Raw genomic sequence first — 25,730 nt, forward strand, 5'->3', positions numbered from 1 at the left:
ATCATGCTTCGTACAGATGGCATCAAATATTCACTTCAATCATCATACACAGGTCCACGCAGAGTCTTATCTGAGGAGCAAGCACTTTGGACATATTAGTAAATGGCAAGTCCCCTAACGACTGTGTCAATCCTGCTTATGTTTTCCAGAAAGTACAACTGACTGATGTGCCACGGCTACAACCTCATTTGTTAACACTAGCACGGCCACCAGCATCAGCATCTACAGCACCCACCACAGACCCTCTTCCAAAATGTACAACATTGTACATGCATGCATTTTCCAGTAAACACTTCCTGGAAGCGCTCTGCTTCCCTCAAGGGATCTGATTTGGCAACCTCCCTGTACAGTGATGTGTCATATTGTGTATTGTGTTGCATGTGTTGCTGTTTATTTACATCACAGCAGACAAAACATTTCTTGCTCCAACCACCAGAGGTGCTGTTTTATTCTTTAGGAATGTGGTTGTTCTTAGAAGGGTTCACTATTGTTTTTGGAGAGTATTTTATGGTAGTTTTTTGGTAATGAGATAAACAGAGTGTTTCATATTTTCTCGAGGAGTCTCCTTATATAAAACTTCTCTGAAGCTGTTACCTCATAAAAAGTTTTCTTCCTGTGGAGCAATAAAAGAATTGTTCATCTCTGTATGAGATTTTATACTATTTTGTACAGCAGCCAGCCTAGCCCTCGACTTGTGCAACTTCAACAGTCAGACAGCCCAACAACCTGGTTGCATACTTCCACTATAAATGATTATAGTTCAACTGTAAATTGGTTATCAACAATATGTGATGGCGGTAACATTCCAAAGACTGTATTGACTAAGCATTTGGTCCTGGCTAGGAGCACTTGTAATTTAATGAAGATTCTGACTTAAGCACAAGAACTTCAACCTAACGTTATGACCAGTAGGCTTGACAACTTGTGACATTTACTTTTCAAGAAATGGCGGGTTGTTGTACTTGAATTAGTCTAGTATCTATCATTCTACCTTTGATGTTCTCACAAATACATACTTTTTAGCATATGACTCTAAAGCCAAGGGGAAGGGGGCACAGAATAGTATATGACTGCTCAGTGCCCTTCCACAATAATATTCACTCAGTTTTATCATAATAGTTTTAAATTACAGAAATGGTTTATGTTTTTAGAAATGATGTTACCACTGTAAATGTCCCTTAATTTTAAATGAAAAGTTAGCTTCCAAAATTGCCTGATGATGGTTAACACCTTAGGCAGAAATTACTTTTGTATTAATATTTTCTTCTATGACTATGCACTATTACACAATGAGTCAAACAAGGTAATTCTCTTGCTTTTAGTAAATTTTATTTTGTTGTCATTTGTACAGATGAACATTCATCTAATTTCATGCTTTGGATATGAACCTCATAGGGCATAAGATAGTTTTTCATTATATCTCAGAGCGTTTTCATATTAATATTCATTTGGCTCAGTATAGAAATGCTATAAAATTTTATTGATTGTAGAGGATATTTCCATGCACCCACTATAACTGGTTTTAATTCACCTATAAATCAGTTACCAACAATATGTAATGACAGTAACATTCCAGAGACAGAATTTGTTATTGGCTTAAAATTTGGTCTGGGTTCTGAGTAATCATAATTACATGTACGTTTTCACTTACGCATGAGAATCTTAACCTAATCTTATAACCAGTAAGCATGACAGCTTGTAACATATAGAGTGTGATTCAAAAAGAAAGAACAGATTTCAGTTGTTTATTAGCTGCAGAATGAAAGAAAAGCTTTACAAACCTGTGTTGAGGCCCTTGATACTGTATAGCATAGAAACTTGGCCAATTACAAAAGCCCAACAGAAAAAGATGGAAGTGGCAGAAATGAGAATGTTAAGGTGGATGAGTGGGGTTACACTAAAGGATAGATTAAGGATGGGTACATCAGGGGAACAGTGGAAGTGGGGTTCATAGGGAAGAAGATCCAAGAAAGTAGGCTAAGATGGTATGGACATGTGTAGAGAAGAGGAGAGTACTAGGTGGGGAGAAGAATTGAAGACCTAGAAATCAAAGGACCAAGGAGAAGAGGAAGACCAAAACTGAGATGGAAGGACAAGGTAGCAGGGGACCTATGGGAGAAAGGATGGCTCAGAGAAGAAGCACTAGATAGACATTTATGGAAGAGAAGGATCCAGCAAAGCAACGCTGACCCCACATGATGGGGGAAAAGGCTGAGATGATGATGATGATGATTAAAGATAAACTATGAAAGACAGAAACCCATTGCACATATCACTGGATAGAGGAAGGTTTAAATTTTATGTTCGCACAGATACTATACTACACACTCAATTTGTGCATAATGCATTGTTCGAGAAACATCACAACGGAAATCCATTCTAATCTAAACATGAATCAACATGTCCTCATTCATTGAATAGACAGCATCAACAATCTGATTTCTCAGCTTTTGAAAAGTAGCTGCAATAGGTGGGAAAAATAATAACGTCTTTTATGTGCCCCCACAGAAAAAAAATCGCAAGGTGTGAGGTCTGGTGACCTGGGCTGCCAAAAGCAATGAACAAGACCTTGTTGTCCAACTCTTCCAATCAAACATTGTGGGATGGTGTTATTATGACAATGCCACAACTCAAGGTGAAAGTGGTGCATAAAAATGAAATCATTGGTATCTTTATGAAGTTTGGTATGTAACCAATTTTGCAGCATGTCCAGTTATGATATTTGTGTCACAGTTTCCTCTGCAGGAAAGAAAGGTTTGCTAGAAAGTTGCAAGGTTCATAAACTTTGTGAACAGAAGCACCACAAAACACATTCAGTTTTGGAGAGTCTCTTTCATGTCTGATGATGATGCCATGATTTTATAACCTCCAAATTATGGCAGTTTACTTTATGTGATGTATGGAATGTTGATTCATCTGAAAAGGCAAGTCATTCAGAAAAAGTGTACTCTGCCATATCCTGGAGAAACGAAATGCAAAATTCATACCTTCTGTTATGGTTGCCAGTATGTAACTGCTGCAGTAACTGCAACTTGTAAGGCTTCATATGTAGGCATCATTTCAGAACACATCAAGACTGTTGTTTGAGGCAGTTGAAATTCCTGGCTGCCCGTCTAGTGGGCTTCCTAGGGCTCCATGTGAACGCATCTCAGATATGGTCAACATTTTCATTAGACAAGCATGGCTGAGCAGTGTTCTTTACTTTGCATACACAATTAACTTCCATGGATTTTGTAGCCTATCATAAATATGCATTTGCAGTGATGGTTTCTTGCTGAATTGATGATGGAATGTACAGTGCACTTGAATATTGGATTGACTTTGTGCAAATTCTAACACACAAAATGATTTCTCTAGTGGTGTACTCACCATGTTGCTACAAGCAGCAGTGCAGCTTGAACCTTCCTTTATCCAGAGACATGCTCAATGCCTTTCTGTCTTTTATAGTTTCTAATAAATGATTTAAATCATTATTTCTTTATGAACCACCCAGTACTTTATGAGAAATGCTGTTATGTTGTATATGCACTGACGTGCTGTAATTTTAAAAATGTTACGAAGCCATCCTAAAGCCAGAGGCTATTTTGTTCATAACTGCTAATCATATAAGGCTGTATTTCAACCATCCATTATGATGGATGCTCAGGTGATTCATTATAATGTATACTCCTGTGTAGCCTGAGAGCAGAGATTTAGTTATTTCAGAAATTCTGCGATGACAGTATTTTGTTTGAAACTATCTTTGTACTCATGTTAAATGTTTTAGGGAAAATACTGAAAATACAGATTACTATTAACAGATCTACATTTGCTTCATGAGTTTCCCAATTAAAAGTCCATTAACACTACCAAATGCAATATTGTTTCCCTTTACATTATGCTACACTGATAGACATAACAACTTAAATTTTTATGATAAAACTGGATTTCTGAGTTCTAGTTGTCAGTTTCTGATCATGTAGATGAAGATCAGCTATTTGCAAAATTTTTGATCTCTGAAATGAGTATTTATTTCATTATGCAGTGATAGGAAAGTCATGTATTTTTAGTGAAATTATAAGGTAATAAACTATTCTTATATGATTCAAAACACATTCATTATAGGATAACATTAATACCATAAACTATCATAAAAAACAAAAATATTCATATTTTAATATTATAAAATGCAAAGACATTCACAGATACTACATATACATGGTGGTCAATTGATAATGACCGGGCCAAATATCTCATGAAATAAGCATCAAACGAAAAAACTACAAAGAATGAAACTCGTCTAGCTTGAAGGGGGAAACCAGATGGTGCTATGGTTGGCCCATACATCAAACTGATACCAACTGCATTTTTTTAAGTAGGAACCTCCATTTTTTATTACATACGTAAAGAAATATGAATGTTTTAGTCGGACTACTTTTTTGCTTTGTGATAGCTGGTGCTGTAATAGTCACAAACATATAAGTACGTGGTATCACATAACATTCCGCCAGTGTGGACGGTATTTGCTTTGTGATACATTACCCGTGTTAAAATGGACCATTTACCAATTGCAGAAAAGGTCGATATTGTGTTGATGTATGGCTATTGTGATCAAAATGCCCAATGGGTGTGTGCTATATATGCTGCTCGGTATCCTGGATGACATCATCCAAGTGTACGGACCGTTTGATCGATAGTTACATTATTTAAGGAAACAGGAAGTGTTCAGCCACATGTGAAACGTCAACCACGACCTGCAACAAATGATGATGCCCAAGTAGGTGTTTTAGCTTCTGTCGCGGCTAATCCGCACATCAGCAGCAGACAAACTGCGCGAGAATCGGGAATCTCAAAAACGTCAGTGTTGAGAATGCTACACCAACATCGATTGCACCCGTACCATATTTCTATGCACCAGGAATTGCATGGTGACAACTCTGAAAGTCATGTACAGTTCTTCCACTGAGCACAAGAGAAATTACAGGACGATGACAGACTTTTTGCACGCGTTCTATTTAGTGACAAAGCGTCATTCACCAACAGCAGTAACGTAAACCGGCATAAAATGCACTATTGGGCAATGGAAAATCCACAATGGCTGCGATAAGTGGAACATCAGTGACCTTGGCGGGTTAATGTATGGTGCGGCGTTATGGGAGGAAGAATGATTGGCCCCCATTTTATCGATGGCAAGCTAAATGGTGCAATGTATGCTGATTTCCTACGTAATGTTCCACAGATGTTACTACAAGATGTTTCACTGCATGACAGAACGCCAATTTACTTCCAACATGATGGATGTCCAGCACATAGCTCGCGTGCGGTTGAATCGATATTGAATAGCATATTTCATGACAGGTGGATTGGCTGTCGAAGCACCATACCATGGCCTGCATGTTCACCGGATCTGACATCCCCGAATTTCTTTCTGTGGGTAAAGTTGAAGGATATTTGCTATCATGATCCACTGACAATGCCTGACAACATGCATCAGCACAGTGTCAGTGCATGTGCGAACATTACGGAAGGCAAACTACTCGCTGTTGAGAGGAATGTCGTTACACGTATTGCCAAATGCATTGAGGTTGACAGACATCATTTTGAGCATTTATTGCATTAATGCGGTATTTACAGGTAATCACGCTGTAACAGCATGCGTTCTCACAAATGATAAGTTCACAAAGGTACATGTATCACAATGGGACAACCGAAATAAAATGTTCAAATGTACCTACATTCTGTATTTTAATTTAAAAAAACCTACCTGTTACCAACTGTTCGTCTAAAATTGTGAGCCATATGTTTGTGACTATTACAGCGCCATCTATCACAAAGCGAAAACAGTGGTCCTACTAAAACATTCATATTTCTTTACGTACTACACAAATATGTAATAAAAAATGGGGGTTCTTATTTAAAAAAACGCAGTTGATATCCATTTGACCTATGGCAGCGCCATCTAGCGGGGCAACCATAGCGCCATCTGGTTTCCCCCTTCAAGCTAGATAAGTTTTGTTCTTTGTAGTTTTTTTTGTTTGTTGCTCATTTCGTGAGATATTTGACCCGGTCACGATCAATGGACCACCCTGTATAATATTCCTGAGCAGTGATACAGCCTCTTAGACTCTTCCATAAGTCTACACTAGATAATATGTTCATAAAAACACAGGACAAGTGGAAATAACGTTTTATGATTATCTGTGCGTATGTATTACAAATATGACAAGCACTCATTCATCTGATTATTAGATATTAACATTTTAGAAACACAAATTTCAAAATTTTATATAAAGAGAGTAGATTAGCTTACCTGGGCATGTGCAAGAGCAGCCCTGGCTCGCAGCATGCAGCGGTCAGGTGGTTGACTTGTTATCCAAGGCCCTATGACATGCACCGGCCATGGTTTAAACCCTGGATCTGGCCATGACACTCCAGGCAATGTGCAGCCTCCTGGCAATGGCTGCCCACCTGATGGTCGTCGTAACAGATCTGGTGTCTCCAACCCTGTAGTACATGCACTATTTATTACATCTGTTACAACAGATCACAGTTTTTTAGGCTAATTGATGTCCACCTGGAAAAGACAGGGAGTTTATTTTGTGTTAGATATTAGTTCCATCTTACTTTAGAGCAATCACTATTTGAAAAATGAAAGATTCCACAGGTTTCTGTAATACATTCAACTTATCAAGAGTTTGCTCTTGACGTGTTGACAGCAAAATTAGTTAGTGTTTCCATAAGAGCATTAATTTCCTATTTTATCAGGAAAAAACACTTGTCTGATATTATTGCATTAGCATTGTTTCTTTGGGTGTTGTTTCGAAACAGCGTATTTTCAAATCAGTATTTTTATTTACAAATATTTTAAGTATATACAAACAAAAGAGAATGCTCTTTATTGGACCAACAGTACAGATATTTGTCTGCATTAGGTGTAGATAAAGGCTATAAAAATTCCAGAAAGAATCTTTCACTCCACACCACATTGTGCACTATTTTTAAACTTGCTGGCACATTAAAACAGCATACCAGACCAGGACTCAAACCAGAACTTTTCCTTTTGTGGGCAATCGTCCTATCAAATGAACTATCTAGGTATGACTCACAACTTGCTCCCAACAGCTTTACGTCTGCTAATACTTCTCTACTTCTTTCTAAGTTCACAGAACTTCTCCTGTACACCATGTGCCACTAGCCATCCTGCAAGAAAGGATTTTGTTGAGAAATGGCTGAGTCACAGTGTAGGGGATAATTCCCAGGATGAACCTCCCATCCTGCTATTTTTTTATCTTAAACTTGGGCATGCAATGTGACATGTTTCCTCAAAATCAGTGAACACAATGGCAATCAACAAGTAGTTTACTACAATGTGGTCTTGTACTGCACAGGAAGGCTAGGACTGATGAGTTCCTGCACAGTCTCACATAAGATGTAGTGATTTGAGTATTTCTGCGTAAATTCTAGAACCACTCGGCCTTCCACCATCTCGAACACACAATATTTTAGATGTGAGTGGGAAAAAGGAACCCTTCCTACTGCGCGTCACCTGTCTGTGTGAGCAGGTCTGAAGTTAGTCATGAGAAGACTGTACACAGCGGTCGAACGGCACTGACAAGTACTTGTCGGTTGATCAATGGAAGTCGTAGAAAGCACAATGAAGAACCAAGGAACTTCTGTGTTATTCTGTACTGTTTTGTAATGATGACTATTGTTAGTGACAAAAGAACAGTTGAGTTGAGAAGATTTTTAGAGACTCGTAACTTGGACTTGCTAGAGGCAAGACATGTTACCCTGTTGTAAATGTTACTTAATGGTGTCTAAGGGGAGACAACACAGGCGACCTACAAGAAGTCAAATATTTATGTGAGAAATGACAAGTTGTTCTTTATGGAAGTTGAAATATACTGAGAGTGAACTAAAAGTATTTCTTCGAGTACCTACTTATTTCACAAGTAGAGAGAAAGAGAGAGTCTTATATGTTTCTTTAACTAGCATCATTCTTTGGAGAAGAAGTTTTTAGAGATTCCAGTAGCAGTCTAACCAGAGAGGAAGATCGGCTACGCATTCACAAGTAAGTTGATGCGTGTAAAAGAAGTGAGAAAGTTGTACACATACTTCACCACTTTAAGTCATCCAAACCATTAGAACATGGCGACCAGTGTGTAAGGACTGAAGGAAAAAAATGAATTTTGAGATGAAAATGAGAGAAAAAGATATCAAGTGTTGCCATAGCAGCCGAGCATAACAAGACAAGAGAACCAATAAGAGAAACTGGAGTATACGAAGGAGAAAATTTGTAAATGCAAATAAGGGAGAAAACGTGAGAAAGTCACAACTTGAAAAACTGGAGAGAAGATCTTGATGTATTACACTGAGAAGAGATACGTCTAGAACGATACGACTAAGAAGATCTGGTGTAGGGAGCGTACAGCTCTCACACGCATTGTAAGGACGCAGACATGGAAACCAGCCTACATCAAACATTGCCGGCACCAGCTGCTGTTCACTGGTACTGACCTACCGTCACGTTCACTCACCTACGCTGCAAGAAGTCTACGCCGGGTGAGTGCAAAACAAAACTTTAGTACCTTAGTAAGTAGTGACACAAACTACAGAGTGAACTTTATTAGTATAGTTATTATACTTGTAGTTAATTTTTAAATGCTCAGAAGGTCTAACACTTGTAAAATCATGGATAACATTCAGCTAGTTGGAGAAACTTCAGAATCAGCCATGGCTATGAAAATTACCAAAGAAGGGCCTGACTGATCTGAGTTACTAAATCTGATTAAAGCTGAGAGTATACCATTTAGGCTCAATGAATTATTGATTACAAGATCAAAGTCTTAAATTAGACTCAATAAATACTCAATTAAACGATAAATTAGATGATCAGAGTACAACTTTAAATGCTAAGACTAAAGTTCTCAATAACCAAAGTGAAACCCTGAATAGTCAAGCAACAAATATAGGTTTATTAAATGCCAAGGTTGATGCACAGAGTAGAGAATTTAGTAATCTATGCAAAGGCATGGATGCTTTAAAGACTGAATTTGATACCCTGAATAGTAAAGTTGAAAATTTAAAATTACATTTAAAGAATGAACTACCTAATTCCTTGAACATTCATGTAAATCAAATGTTTACTGAATTCAAGCAAAAACAGAATGATAATTTTCGGGATTTGACAAAAAAGTTAGAATTTGATATTGAGGAAAAATGTAATACAGTAGAAAGCGAAATCAATGAAAAGTTAGGATAATTTGAAAATGTATGAAATGTTAAGTTTGATGCTGTAAAGCAGGGATTGCATACTTTGAAAGAGAGTGTTGTAAAGCAAGATAAGTTAATGCCAATAATCCAGTCACAAATTGCAGGTGTTAATACATGAGTAGATAATGTAGAAAGAAACTTCAAAGAGAAACTAGTCCACTCAGACATCATAAATGTAAGTAGTTTGGAGGAAAAGGTAGAGGAAATGAAAAAATGAAAAGTTGCCACGAGAGTAACCTCCGGGAATGTATCGCCTATTGTTTCTTCTGAACTTTCAGATACCCAAAAAGATATAGATGATTTGTGTAAAGAATTTAAACTTATCCGGGATAAAGTAGACAAGAGGGTGACTTCTCCTAACATGGTATTGACTAGTGAAATGGTGACTGATTTACAATGGGGGGCCGATTCAGGATTATCCAGGCAATTCCCTGAGTTTACACCAGATGGGGATGTACATCTGACTCATTTTTTGAAAAGATTCAACCAGGCTTTGCCAAAGAACTGGGAGGATTCTAAAAATATTGAATATTCTGTGGGGTACATTGTAGGGGAAGCCGCAGAATGGGGTACTGTAAATATTGAGAAGTTTTCTCCTTGGGGAGACTTCCAGAAGAAATTTAAAGAGAAATAATGGTCTGCTAGTGCACAAGAGAAATTAATATCAGATTTGTGGGACCCAAAATATTAAAATAATACATGAGGTGCTATGAAAAAGTATTTAGACTGGTATCTAACATGGGTGAAGTACTTAAATAAGCCAATGGGAGAAGAAGGGTTAGTGAGAATTTTAATAACATATTATCCATTTATGCAAGGAAAGATATATTATGTAGTGGTTGGAAAACAGTAGAAGAATTGTTGTCCTTTGTGGATACACTTGATGCATTAAATAAGGACTGCAATGAAAACTGAGCTACAAAAGTTACAGTGGTAATAACTAAATTAAAAAAAAAGCATGAGGCTAACCTACCAGAGTACATCAGTGCAACATAAAAAGTGGTAATGGCAATTATCAGAAGAAGCATCCACCTTTGAATTTAGGTCCAAAAACTTCACAGGAATTTGTACCAAGTAATAACAGGACACAAAGTGGTAACATAGTATCTTGATATGGTAACTACCTTTGAATACTAATAACGAGGAAAACGTAGTGCGGTCTGGGTCCAGGGCCAGGGCCTAGGTCATGGAAATACACTAGGAGGCTTTAGTCCATACAAGTATGTTAACTTTACGTACAAAGGAATGGTTGCTACTGGAAGAACCAAGCTTGACTACCAATAATCCACAACCTATAATAGCAGGGACCATGGAGAATTCTAAGGTTAACATACCTATACATTCAGGGAGTGAGGTCTCCAACACATTCTTTACTTCACTACAGACTAAACAACACGTACCATTATTACAGTGACCGGAGTTTACATACTTTGAATAACAGGAACAAAAAGTAAGATTGTAAAGTATGAGACTCAAGTGAACTGCGGCATTGGAAATATATTATTTCATCAAACACTGTTAACAGTAGAGAATATCAATAGAGATGTATTGTTTCATTTATATTGGCTATTAGAGTTTAAAGTTGTCTTAAACTTTGATGAAAATCTTCTATGTTTTGGTAAAGGGGACAGTAGATTTTGGACACCATTTGTGACAGGTAGCTATATGGGAAAACAAACAACTGAGTGTCAATGTCTGCAATTAACAGCTACAGCACAACTGTCACCAAAGATGGATAATGAAGATCAAGTAACACCTCGAATTGACATACAGGACAAAGTTAACGAATCTCTAATATTAACCAATCAACAAAAGTGAGATTTACATATAATTTTAATGGAGTATGAAGTAGCATTCTCTGATTGTCCCGGTAACATCAACGACTATATATGTAAATTCAAAATCAAAGATGACACTCCATTCTTCTGTAAGCCATATCCAATACCTGTAAGTTTGAAAGAAGCAGTTACGGAGGAAATTAACAAAATCATTGATAACAGTATAATAGAATGTAGTTCCAGCATCATGAATAACCCTTTGGTTCATGGTGAAAAAAGCTACAGGTGGGGTATGATTAGTGTTGCACACTCGTACATTGAATAAGCATATAGAGACAGAAAGAGACAGACCAATTAATATTGATGAATTGTCATCTAAATTTGAAAAAGCAAGGTTTTTTAGCATGATGGACCTGACTGCAGGGTATTGGCAAATAAAATTACACCCAGAATGCAAAAAGTATACAGCGTTTCTGTTTGATGGTAAATTATATCATTTCAATGTACTGCCATTCAGACTTAACATTTATGTATCCATATTTATACATGCACTGGATGAGGCATTAGCGAGAGATTCATTAAGGGATTTGATAATATATGTAGACGATATCCTAATAATATCAGCTACTTGGGAAGAACATTGTCTCACCGTATGCAGAACTCTGAAAAAAATTAAAGAGAAAGGTATTACAGTGAATCTATCAAAATCGTATTTTTCACGCCAAGAGCTTAAGTTTTTAGGTTATATTGTAGGGGTGCAGGGAATTAGACCAGACCCTGAGTGCATCCGAGCTATTAAGGAATGTCCACACCCTAGATATGTAAGACAGGTGAAGGGATTTATAGGAATGGCCGGATACTATTGACAGTACATACAAGGTCAATAACTGAATGACCCAAGAATTTTATGTTTATTAAGGAAGGGAGTACTGTGGATTTGGGATCAAGAGGCAAATGATACATTTGAAAATGTCAAAAGTGCGCTTGTTCAATCACCCATATTACATCATTTGGCATGGGGGGAGCACATAGATGCACTGTGTAAAAAGATAAGCAAACAGATCTTCATCATGCATAAAACAGCTAAGACTGTGGATGACAAAGTCCTCAGATCAATGTATTATGGACTTGTCTTCCCACATTTGTCTTATTCAGTTCATATATGGGGAAATGCACAAGCTGGCTACCTAAAAAGAATATTCACAATTCAGAAAAGGGCAGTGAGATGCATTGCAAAAATACCACCAAAACAGACCTGTAGGCAAGCTTTTGTACACTATAATATTATGACAGTATATTCACTGTATGTATACCAAAGCATAATGGTGGTAAGGTCAAGTGATAAACACCTCCTAAATAAAGATGTACACAAACACGGTACAAGAGGAAATGAAAATTACTACATGATAAACAGAAATCTAAAACTGTCTATGACCGCCCCAGAAGAAGCAGGCAAAAGGTTTTTTAATAAACTCCCCAAAATCATTAAAAAAGAAACAGATCTAAAATGTTTTAAAAATCATTTGAAACTATATCTCACAGAGAAATGTATATACAGTTTGAGTGAATACTAAGATGGTGTTTAAATATATCATTACTGAAATGTACCTGTAAAAATTATCATTTCTGTATGTTTTTTTTTTATTTGTGTGTACGTATAATGTGAAACATGTAAAACCTTTGTATGATTATATGGACTATTTCTGTTTAATCATTTGTTTCATTTATATATATATTGAAATCAAGTTTGATGTTAATAGGCTATTGTATGACACACCCAATACTCTCAGCAGGATTTTCAGCTGGAGTCCATGGGCAAAGAATAAATAAATAAATAAATAAATAAATCATCCGATTATTGGCAAACCATTTAAAATTTCAACAGATGCATCATATTACAGTATTGCCGCAGAACTTTCCCACGGAGAGTGGGATCTAAATAACGTAGAACACCAAACCATAGCTTTTGCCAGCTGTAAAATAAGTAAGAATTAAATTACATGGCTACTGAAAAAGAACTGTTGGCAATTGTATGGGTATCCAAAAATTTCAGACACCAGTATAGGGGTCAGAAATCCATGTTTATACAGATCATCATGCTCTATCCTTTCTAATAAGTACTTCATTGTTGCACAGTAGATTAATGTGATGGATGCTTTTCCTACAGGAATATGATATTAGGATATAATATGTAAAAGGTTCCAAGAATATTGTACGGGATGCTTTGTCTAGGTTACCCATAGGAATGAAAGAATTAAAATGTACAGAAGGACCCAGCATTATTTTTGCACTCAATTTGATCTCAGTAGAATATCCGAACATCAGGGTACAAGAGAAGGCTCAAATAATAACATACAATATTCATCATGAGCCCTATTTTACATAAATGTTTTCTGTGTGTATCCCAAATTCCTTAACCCTTAATCAAGACGAAAAATGGAAAATTATAGGTCATAATTAGTTTTGGAGAGACAGCGTGACACCGCAATGTTGGCGCTTATGCATTCTGAAGGTAGTGGAAGATGCACTTGTGTGGTATGTTCATACAAGATATGGACACTTCGGAATAAAAAAGTGTATAGCCCATATTAATAAGTTCTATTATTTTAAGAAGTTAGGGTATAAGATAGCATCTTTGATTAAAACTTGTGAAATCCGTCAGAAGGTGAAAGAGAATAATACTCCTGTGAAATACAAAATGTATCCGATTATTCCTAAGTCGTTACATGATGTCGCAGCAGCAGATTTTTTTGGACCAGTTCCAAAAGGAAAGGGAGGAGTGACATACATTTTAGTCATCATAGAGTGTTGGTCAAAATATGTTAAACTATATCAAATCAAAAGAGCCAATACGCAGACAATTATACACTGTTTATAACAATACTTTCTGGAAGTAGATAAACCAAAATGGTTTCTACGAATAATGGCCCACAATTCGTGAGTAATGAATTTAAAGAATTTCTAGCATGGGAAGGTATTTGTCAAGTGTTAATATTCAACTATAACCCATCCTCAAATCCGTGTGAACGAGTAATGAAAGAAATTGGAAAACTATGTGGTACCTACTGCCATGAAAAATATACTTTATGGGCAAAGAAAATTAAAGGCTTTGAATTTATTCTAAATGAATTACCACATTTATCAACTGGAATGACACCATTAGAAGTAACAGGCAAACCCTTTGTATGAGAACTGCTGATTAAATGTTTTAATTGGCCCGAACAACCTACTGTCGATTCCGGACTGAATCAGGAAATAGTTTCTAAGAATTTAATTGAAAAAGCAGAACTAACAGTAAGTAAACATAATGAAAAAGCTGTTGAACCTCAGTACAAGGTTGATGACCTAGTTCTAGTAAAATGACATCTTCAAAGCTCTGCCCTGAAGAAAGAGACACACAAATTTTTCCAAAAACCTGAAGGACCATACCGGGTGCAAATGATAATCCATCCTAAGACATTATTTTTAGTAGACCCTACAACTGGAACAGTGAAGGGGAAGTACAATGTAAAAGATGTAAAGTTGTACATATCCCCCAGGCACGTTAACGTTCTAAGTTAACGGGCGGAGTGACGACCGTCGGACCCCGAGTTCTTTTCGGTGTTTCTTCCATAGTAGTTTTTCTGCACTGAATTCCTATAAAAGTATTCTGTTGTTAACATTCTAAGTTAATGGGCAGAGTGACAACCGTCGAATCCTGAGTTGTTTTTGGTATTTCTTCTATAACAGTTTTCCTGCACTGAATTCCCTTCAAATCTTAAAACTATTCTATCACCCCAAACTCAAGAGATACTATGAAAAAAAAATTGTACTTGCTAGTATTTGTGATTATGTCATCCACAATGGTCGCTGGTGGGGGTTTCCTTGTTCCATTCAGTTAGACAACTAACAACCTCTGGGTCCCTATATAATCTCTTGTGGAACTAAAGAAGCTTCTGGATACATGCTGCTGGTACTACTATTTATGTGCCCTGCAAGAGCACACATGAGGTAGAGGTTTGCACAGTGCATTCACACCTACCCGTCCCCAGGCCCTTCGGTCCCGACTTTGCTCAGCTGTAGCACGAGGTGGAAATTTGCACACATGCTGTCTCTGGTTCCCATCCTTTGGCATAGCTGTGTGAACAAGTTATATTAAGTTCGCCGGGTCAGCTCTTCTCTCCCTCGGTTTCGACTGGCATAGTCTCCAAGTATATTTAGGTCATGTTTTTGCTCAAAATGGTCTCTGTATGTAATCTCTTCACCAGTTTCTTTGCAAACCTGAGTGTAGAGGTCTTGGGGAAATCAAGGTCATCAATTTTGTATGTCCTACTGATAAAAGGTGTCATTGTGATGACTCCAACAATGGTTTTCTGGAAAGCTGCCTGGTAATCCCTTTATTTGTCACATATTTCTTTGTAAATATGGAAAACTGTGTCCTGGTGCATAACTTTCAAAATAATTTCTGAATTCATGAGAATACCATTCTCATACTGAACGTAATATAATTGGGCCAAAGTTCCAGTTTATACTTCTTGACGCATATTTTTCTTAGTGAACTGAAGGAAATATTAAGTTAGCAGAAAATATAATATTGGCTGACTAATTAAACAACTGTGATAATACACTACATACATTTTCTACTTTCTACAGAATATTTTATACCTTTTATGAGATGTGATCTAGATGCGAGGGTTTGTATCAGTTTTGAAAGGGGTGGGTATTGTGGATAGAAGCATGGTTAATGAGAACACATAAATCATGACTAACACAAAACACACACCACACCTTTGAAACAATCCTCGCAAACAAGTGTGCCTGATTTTTCACCATTTGCCATTTCCATGTGGTTCCTAAGATTTCCTTTGGGGACCTCAAGGGTGAAGGTGGGAATGTCTGTTCTGTAGGAGATGATTTAACACCAAACCTCCTCCGGTGTCTCACTCAAGTACCTGCGAGATAGAGATCCTGGGGATGGGGATGGGAAGGGTTTCCTGTCTTTGGGGCTATCTTTGTTTCTCTTCTTTGATCTTAGCAACCATTTCTATTTATTTCCTTTCTTACTTCCCATTTGAGGATCTATCTATTTTTCTCTCCTTCCATATGCACATACTTCTATCGCAGAAGTCCTTCCTAGTTACTGTGGTTTCTAATGACCTAAATCTTATCTTCAGATAAGAAGGCCGAAGAATCAGACTACAAGATCACACACACAAAATTACATTTAAACACAAACAACAAGATTATTGACTAGAAACCTGTCGCGATGTGAGAACCGTCAGGTGTTGTAGCGGAAAGAATAAGTGTGCACAGGGAATCATACACATACATATATATACATGGATATGAAAACTATGACAGTTCTACATCACCTATATATATATATATATATATATATATATATATATATATATATATATATATATATATATATATATATATATAAAAAAAACAAAGATGAGGTGACTTACCGAACAAAAGCGCTGGCAGGTCGATAGACACACAAACAAACACAAACATACACACACAATTCAAGCTTTCGCAACAAACTGTTGCCTCATCAGGAAAGAGGGAAGGAGAGGGGAAGACGAAAGGAAGTGGGTTTTAAGGGAGAGGGTAAGGAGTCATTCCAATCCCGGGAGCGGAAAGACTTACCTTAGGGGGAAAAAAGGACAGGTATACACTCGCACACACGCACATATCCATCCACACATACAGACACAAGCAGACAAGCAGGTCTTTAAATATGTCTGCTTGTGTCTGTATATGTGTGGATGGATATGTGTGTGTGTGCGAGTGTATACCCGTCCTTTTTTCCCCCTAAGGTAAGTCTTTCCGCTCCCTGGATTGGAATGACTCCTTACCCTCTCCCTTAAAACCCACATCCTTTCGTCTTTCCCTCTCCTTCCCTCTTTCCTGATGAGGCAACAGTTTGTTGCGAAAGCTTGAATTTTGTGTGTATGTTTGTGTTTGTTTGTGTGTCTGTCGACCTGCCAGCACTTTCATTTGGTAAGTCACTACATCTTTGTTTTTAGATATATTTTTCCTACGTGGAATGTTACCCTCTATTATAACCATATATACACCAACAACCTGACAACAGCTTTCGCAACCCACAACTACCCTCCCGACCTGGTACAGAAGCAAATAACCAGAGCCACTTCCTCATCCTCTCAAACCCAGAACCTCCCACAGAAGAACCACAAAAGTGCCCCACTTGTGACAGGATACTTTCCGGGATTGGATCAGACTCTGAATGTGGCTCTCCAGCAGGGATACGACTTCCTCAAATCTTGCCCTGAAATGAGATCCATCCTTCATGAAATCCTCCCCACTCCACCAAGAGTGTCTTTCCGCCGACCACCTAACCTTCGTAACCTCTTAGTTCATCCCTATGAAATCCCCAAACCACCTTCCCTACCCTCTGGCTCCTACCCTTGTAACCGCCCCTGGTGTAAAACCTGTCCCATGCACCCTCCCACCACCACCTACTCCAGTCCTGTAACCCGGAAGGTGTATACGATCAAAGGCAGAGCCACGTGTGAAAGCACCCACGTGATCTACCAACTGACCTGCCTACACTGTGATGCATTCTATGTGGGAATGACCAGCAACAAACTGTCCATTTGCATGAATGGACACAGGCAGACAGTGTTTGTTGGTAATGAGGATCACCCTGTGGCTAAACATGCCTTGGTGCACGGCCAGCACATCTTGGCACAGTGTTACAACGTCCGGGTTATCTGGATACTTCCCACTAACACCAACCTATCCAAACTCCGGAGATGGGAACTTGCTCTTCAATATATCCTCTCTTCCCGTTATCCACCAGGCCTCAATCTCCGCTAATTTCAAGTTGCCGCCACTCATACCTCATCTGTCATTCAACAACATCTTTGCCTCTGCACTTCTGCCTTGACTGACATCTCTGCCCAAACTCTTTGTCTTTAAATATGTCTGCTTGTGTCTGTATATGTGTGGATGGATATGTGTGTGTGCGCGAGTGTATACCCGTCCTTTTTTCCCCCTAAGGTAAGTCTTTCCGCTCCCGGGATTGGAATGACTCCTTACCCTCTCCCTTAAAACCCACTTCCTTTCGTCTTTCCCTCTCCTTCCCTCTTTCCTGATGAGGCAACAGTTTGTTGCGAAAGCTTGAATTTTGTGTGTATGTTTGTGGTTGTTTGTGTGTCTGTCGACCTGCCAGCACTTTCATTTGGTAAGTCACATCATCTTTGTTTTTAGATATACAGGGCGTTTCAAAAAGAAAGAGCAGATTTCAAACATTTATTTCTCAAAAACTACAAATGATAGAAACACAATTCCAACGGTCCTTCACTCAATATGAGTACCAAATGTTACACAACAAATATCAAAACTGTACCTCAATATGAGCACCATTTGTTACACGACAAATATCAAACCGGTATCTCATTTCTTGCCACACACGACGCAACTGGTCTTTAGTTACCGAATTCACGGCCGCAACAATTCGATGTCGTACCTCTTGAAGAGTAGCGGGCATAGGTGGGACATAAACACAGTCCTTTATGTACCCCCACAAATAAAAATCGCAGGGAGTAAGGTCTGGTGACCTGGGAGGCCACAGACGATGACATTGATCTTGTGCTCCTGCTCTTCCAATCCACCGTCCTGGAATGGTGTTATTTAGGTACCGTCGTACAGGTTCAGAGAAGTGTGGTGGGGCGCCATCTTGCATGAAGATGAAGTGATTTGAATCTTCCTGAAGTTGAGGAAATAGCCAGTTTTCTAACATGTCCAGGTAAATGGTTCCTGTGATAGTTTTCTCCATGAAAAAGAAAGGTCCATAAACTTTGTTTACCGAAATTGCACAAAAGACGTTAACCTTTGGTGAGTCTCTTTCATGTTGAATAACGTCCCTCGGAGTTTCACTCGCCCAAATTCGTACGTTATGCCGATTAACTTTACCAGAAATGTGAAACGTTGATTCATCTGAAAACATTAATCGTTCGGCAAAATTGTCCTCTTCCATGTCCTGTAGAATTGCAGTTGAAAATTCGAACCTTTTGTTGTGGTCGTCAGGACGCAATGCTTGCAATAACTGCAGTTTGTACGGCTTCATGTGCAGACGGTTACTCAGAAACGCGCCATACCATTGTTTTAGACATGTTTAGTTCGTGACTTGCCCGTGCCGTGGATTTTCTAGGGCTCCTTTCGTAAGCTGCACGGACACGCTCGACATTTTCATCCGATGTGCGTGGACGACCCGTGCTTTTTCGCTTGCAGATGCAACCATCTTCTACGAATCTGTGATGCCACTCATAAATTTGCTTATGACGAGGCGGCTGTTTGTTGAATTGACGGCGGAATGCACGTTGCACACCAACAATGGACTCTAACTTTGCAAATTGCAGCACACAAAAGGATCGTTCCTGTGGTGTCGTCGCCATTTTCCTACAAACAAACGCCAGCGCCACTGCGGATTTGCATGGAACTTCTGCGCGGACCATTGAAAAACTTTGAACCTTTCTCTGACAAGAAACGTTTGAATTGTGTTTCTATCATTTGTAGTTTTTGAGAAATAAATGTTTGAAATCTGCTCTTTCTTTTTGAAACGCCCTGTATATTTCCTACGTGGAATGTTTCCCTCTATTATAACCATATCATTAATTTGAACCCAACAATTACGTTCGTTATTGTCGCTGTTACATTTCGAAATCTTTCCTGTCGTCTTATTTTCTCTTTCTGTTTTTACCAGTAGTCTCACTTTGTATTCACCTTCCCCTTTTTACCGTAATACAATTTTATCCCGCCTATATATACTCAATAATACGTAACCCACTTCCAAACCATAACCAAATAATTTTTATTTTCCGCTTTCAACACTACCGCTGCTATGAAATCCACCGTTTCTAGTTCAATAACAGCTGCTTTCACGTATTAAACAACCATTTCGGCTAGTTCTAATAACTTTTACTTTATTTCCACTTCCGTTTTTCGCACATCACTAATCATTTTTAGCCGCTCCCCACAGGTTTTAACGTCACTATTCACATTTGTTAGCCCCATTTTTGTAATCTTTCACCACAACACCACTCCTTTTAATACATTTACACGTTTTTTCGAAATTTTCCCGAATTTCTCCGTCTTTTAACGTGTTTTAGCGGCAACACAACCACCTAACCTTCATGCACATCGCTGTCTACCAACCCAAGTTCACCACAGGATCAACTTAACCAACACTTTTTCGCCTTTTTTCATACCAGATCTCCAGTTACTTTCTAGTTCACCCTTATCTCTCCCCATATATTTTTATCTTTCATTTTCATTTCAACCTCATGTTACACTTTCCACCTTCTAATACCATGTCACCCTCACAACACCCCCACAACGACCCCATTAAGTTTTATTTACATTCCCTCCGCAAACATGCCTTCACCCTAGCCAGATTACGCTCGCATATTTTATTTTCTCAGGCTTGTCTGACATTTGGCATAACCCCCAAAGGCCTCACACTTAAAGTTCCCATCTCTGGCTGCAACCCTTCTTTCCATCAGTCCCTATACCAGTCCCAAACTGAACAATCCATTGCCCTCACCCACCTAATCCTTCACCTACACATCAACTCAGCCAATGAACACACCCGTCAACTCCTATCCTTAATAAAAGTCCTCAATCTTTCCTCTCCCACATCCACACCGGCTATTCAGAGCATCCTCCTACAGGCCAACCGCAAATTAGAACAGCATGCCACCCTTCACCTCAAAAAACTATCCAATCTCCTGGTTTCCCACCTCCGGAAAGGCAACTCACTCACCCTTCACAACCTTTCCAGCAAACCTCAACCACCTCTCATTGCACACAAACCCAGTCTCTCCCATCTACTCAGTCTCCCACTTCCAGCTCCACTCCCTCCAAAACCTCAAAATTCCAAGCAACACAATCTGGCACCACAACACCCTAACTCAGTAGTTAACCTTTCCTCCAAACCTCTCTCCCAATCCGAAACCTCTGTCCTATCCAAAGGCCTCACCTTCAGCCCCACTCCCAGATTCAACCAAACAGCCCTCGTCAAAGATTTACTGTCCTACATTCGTACTCTCTGCTGGAAGTATCACTTTGCCACGAAGAAAAATGATCCTAATCCTACCCCTAATGATCCAACTCCCCAAGACACTATCCAAATTGAACCCTGCCTGGAACAGTTCCGTCCTCCGTCACAGCGGGACCCACCTCCTCTTCCTCAAAATCACCCTCTCCAAACCTTCCAGGAATTTCTGACTTCCAGCCTTGCCTCTCAGTCCTTCTTAAAAAACCTTAATCCTACTCCCAACATCACCACTGCTGAAGCCCAGGCTATCCGTGATCTGAAGGCTGACCGGCCCATCATCATTCTTCCGGCGGACAGGGGTTCCACGACCGTGGTACTTGATCATCGGGAGTATGTGGCTGAGGGACTGCGACAGCTTTCAGACAACACCACATACAAAGTTTGCCAAGGTAATCCCATTCCTGATGTCCAGGCGGAGCTTCAAGGAATCCTCAGAACCTTAGGCCCCCAACAAAACCTTTCACCTGACTCCATCAACCTCCTGACCCCACTGACATCCCGCACCCCTACCTTCTACCTTCTTCCTAAAATTCACAAACCCAATCATCCCGGCCGCCCCATTGTAGCTGGTTACCAAGCCCCCACAGAATGTATCTCTGCCTACGTAGAGCAACACCTTCAACCCATTACGTGCAGTCTCCCATCCTTCATCAAAGACACCAACCACTTTCTCGAACGCCTGGAATCCTTACCCAATCCGTTACCCCCGGAAACCATCCTTGTAACCATTGCTGCCACTTCCTTATACACAAATATCCCACACGTCCAGGGCCTCGCTGCGATGGAGCACTTCCTTTCACGCCGATCACCTGCCACCCTACCTAAAACCTCTTTCCTCATTACCTCAGCCAGCTTCATCCTGACCCACAACTTCTTCACTTTTGAAGGCCAGACATACCAACAATTAGAGGGAACAGCCATGGGTACCAGGATGGCCCCTTCGTACGCCAACCTATTCATGGGTCGCTTAGAGGAAGCCTTCCTGGTTACCCAGGCCTGCCAACCCAAAGTTTGGTACAGATTTATTGATGACATCTTCATGATCTGGACTCACAGTGAAGAAGAACTCCAGAATTTCCTCTCCAACCTCAACTCCTTTGGTTCCATCAGATTCACCTGGTCGTACTCCAAATCCCATGCCACTTTCCTTGATGTGACCTCCACCTGTCCAATGGCCAGCTTCACACGTCCGTCCACATCAAACCCACCAACAAGCAACAGTACCTCCATTACGACAGCTACCACCCATTCCACATCAAACGGTCCCTTCCCTACAGCCTAGGTCTTCGTGGCAAACGAATCTGCTCCAGTCCGGAATCCCTGAAGCATTACACCAACAACCTGACAACAGCTTTCGCATCCCGCAACTACCCTCCCGACCTGGTACAGAAGCAAATAACCAGAGCCACTTCCTCATCCTCTCAAACCCAGAACCTCCCACAGAAGAACCACAAAAGTGCCCCACTTGTGACAGGATACTTTCCGGGACTGGATCACACTCTGAATGTGGCTCTCCAGCAGGGATACGACTTCCTCAAATCCTGCCCTGAAATGAGATCCATCCTTCATGAAATCCTCCCCACTCCACCAAGAGTGTCTTTCCGCCGTCCACCTAACCTTCGTAACCTCTTAGTTCATCCCTATGAAATCCCCAAACCACCTTCCCTACCCTCTGGCTCCTACCCTTGTAACCGCCCCCGGTGTAAAACCTGTCCCATGCACCCTCCCACCACCACCTACTCCAGTCCTGTAACCCGGAAGGTGTACACGATCAAAGGCAGAGCCACGTGTGAAAGCACCCACGTGATCTACCAACTGACCTGCCTACACTGTGACGCATTCTATGTGGGAATGACCAGCAACAAACTGTCCATTCGCATGAATGGACACAGGCAGACAGTGTTTGTTGGTAATGAGGATCACCCTGTGGCTAAGCATGCCTTGGTGCACGGCCAGCACATCTTGGCACAGTGTTACACCGTCCGGGTTATCTGGATACTTCCCACTAACACCAACCTATCCGAACTCCGGAGATGGGAACTTGCTCTTCAATATATCCTCTCTTCCCGTTATCCACCAGGCCTCAATCTCCGCTAATTTCAAGTTGCCGCCACTCATACCTCACCTGTCATTCAACAACATCTTTGCCTCTGCACTTCTGCCTCGACTGACATCTCTGCCCAAACTCTTTGTCTTTAAATATGTCTGCTTGTGTCTGTATATGTGTGGATGGATATGTGTGTGTGTGCGAGTGTATACCCGTCCTTTTTTCCCCCTAAGGTAAGTCTTTCCGCTCCCGGGATTGGAATGACTCCTTACCCTCTCCCTTAAAACCCACTTCCTTTCGTCTTTCCCTCTCCTTCCCTCTTTCCTGATGAGGCAACAGTTTGTTGCGAAAGCTTGAATTTTGTGTGTATGTTTGTGGTTGTTTGTGTGTCTGTCGACCTGCCAGCACTTTCATTTGGTAAGTCACATCATCTTTGTTTTTTTTTATATATATATATATATATATATATATATATATATATATATATATATATATATATATATATATATATATATATATATATATATATATATATATAACTTGAATTATATGTAGACATAGTATCTACTAAGAGTATAGAAGTTGAGAAGTAGAGGAGGACTCTAGGGATCAAATGAAGTATTAAGAAGTATATGCAAAGTGTAGAGTAGATTTGTAGCCTTACTAAAAAATACTTAATTATGGTATACATAGGAACATATACTGGGGTAATGAACCATGAGGCCTACTCAGAAAGGATAAGGGGGTAAGGGGGATGTACCCGGCATTTGCTAAGTATATAGGGCAGGCGTACCAATATGGAGATACAATGACCTGTGGCCTAAAAAATAGGAATGTTTCATAAAGGGACATACCTACCAGAATGGAAAGAGGAAGTGCACTCATATGGTCAACCCACAGGCAAGGTACAGGTACTGAACCTAGCAGAAGGGGACAATATCATGACAGAAGTCACACATTTTATAGGAATTATTCTGGAAAGTATGAATTATACGAGCACAACAAGCATTATTACGTTTTATGTAAGTTTATGAGTGTCAAAAAGAACACTTTCATGTTGCCCAGGGTTCCTCCAAACTACAACAGATAATAAATGAGTATGTACTTAGGAAAGCTAGTACAAAAGGTGAGAACAGAAAGTAGATTACTCATGTGTCATGAAAACCTGGAGTTTATGATTGGAAAGATAGCAGAAAAAAAAGAAAAGGACAATATAGCGCGCACGATTCCTATATATTAAAAGAGTTGACTAAAACCTTGAGTGAAATGCTCACATTTTATTATCAAACTAAAATGAGAAAAGAATAGCTAAATAGTAAGCAAAAGGTTATTCACAGTTATTGAAAGAAAAGAAATGTATACTGTTAAAATGTGAATTGTTATTATAAGTGATATTAATGTACATAATAACTATGTATAAAATATCGCATGTTCGATCTGAAGGGGAGGGGGATATGTAGTGATTCGAGAATTTCTGTGTACATTCTAGAACCACACAGCCTTCCACCATCTCGAACACACAATATTTTAGATGTGAGTGGGAAAAAGGAACCCTATCTACTGCACGTCACCTGTCTCTGTGTGCAGGTCTGAAGTTTGTCGTGAGAAGACTGTACACATGGTGGTCGAATGGGACTGACAAGTACTTGTCGGTCAATCCATGGAAGTCGTAGTGAAAGCACACTGAAGAACCAAGGAACTTCTTTGTTATTCTGTGCTGTTTTCTAATAGTGACTATTGTTGGTGGCAAAAGAATAGTAGAGACTCTTAACTTGGACTTGCTAGAGGCAAGACATGTTTCTGATTACTGGGTAATAGAGACGTGATCGTTAAGCCAACCCCACTGTAAATGTAACTTAATGGTGTCAAATGGGAGTTGACATGAGCAACTTACAAGAAGTCAAATATATATGTGAGAAATGACAAGTTGTTCTTTATGGAAGTTGAAATATACCGAGAGTGAACTAAAATTATTTCTTCTAGTACCTATTTATTTCACGAGTAGACAGAGAGAGAGAGAGAGAGAGAGAGAGAGAGAGAGAGAGAGAGAGTCTTATATGTTCCTTTAACTAGCATCATCCTTTGGAGAAGTTTTTAGAGATTACAGTAGCCATCTCATCAGTGAAGAAGATCGGCTGCACATTCACGAGTAAGTTGACTCGTGTAAAAGAAGTGGGAAGGTTGCACACATACTTCATCAATTTAATTCGTCCAAACCAATAGCAAGGCAACACATGAAAACATTTTGGTTGATGGAAGGAATGAATGTCAATGTGCATGAGCTCAGATATGACCTCTTCAGGAAAACATGATTAATTGAACATATTTAGCAATGCTTTTTATATGTATTTTCTAATGTATGTCAGCAATATTCTAATTTTTAAAGAGATTACTCATCAGACATTTTTGACTGATCTGAGGGTGTCCCTTACAGCTTCCAGTCTTTTGTATAAATTGCACAAAACATTTTTCATAAACTGTTTTACACATTTCAGTCTTGTATTTTCCCTAAAATTATTTGCCCTAAAATTTTTCTCTTTTATGTCTGTTTCTGTTGTAAAGTTGGTATATCCTGTGTGCTGCA

The 25,730-nt window shown here is 39.3% G+C and overlaps 1 protein-coding gene across 1 annotated transcript in view; it reads right to left on the bottom strand.

Annotated features, from left to right (window-relative positions):
• Positions 1-680: 680 nt before the first annotated feature.
• The window catches only part of LOC124775383 (guanylate cyclase 32E), a 509,109-nt gene continuing 484,059 nt past the window's right edge, over positions 681-25,730 (bottom strand). Inside the window, exons 22-23 of the mRNA XM_047250218.1 lie at positions 6,290-6,483; positions 681-743 (exon numbers count right to left, since the gene is read on the bottom strand). Of these exons, the coding sequence (XP_047106174.1) occupies positions 681-743; positions 6,290-6,483 (257 nt within the window). The remainder of the gene's footprint in view (positions 744-6,289; positions 6,484-25,730) is intronic.

This window comes from Schistocerca piceifrons, chromosome 2 (assembly GCF_021461385.2).
Source record: "Schistocerca piceifrons isolate TAMUIC-IGC-003096 chromosome 2, iqSchPice1.1, whole genome shotgun sequence".
Classification (NCBI taxonomy): Eukaryota; Metazoa; Arthropoda; class Insecta; order Orthoptera; family Acrididae; genus Schistocerca; species Schistocerca piceifrons.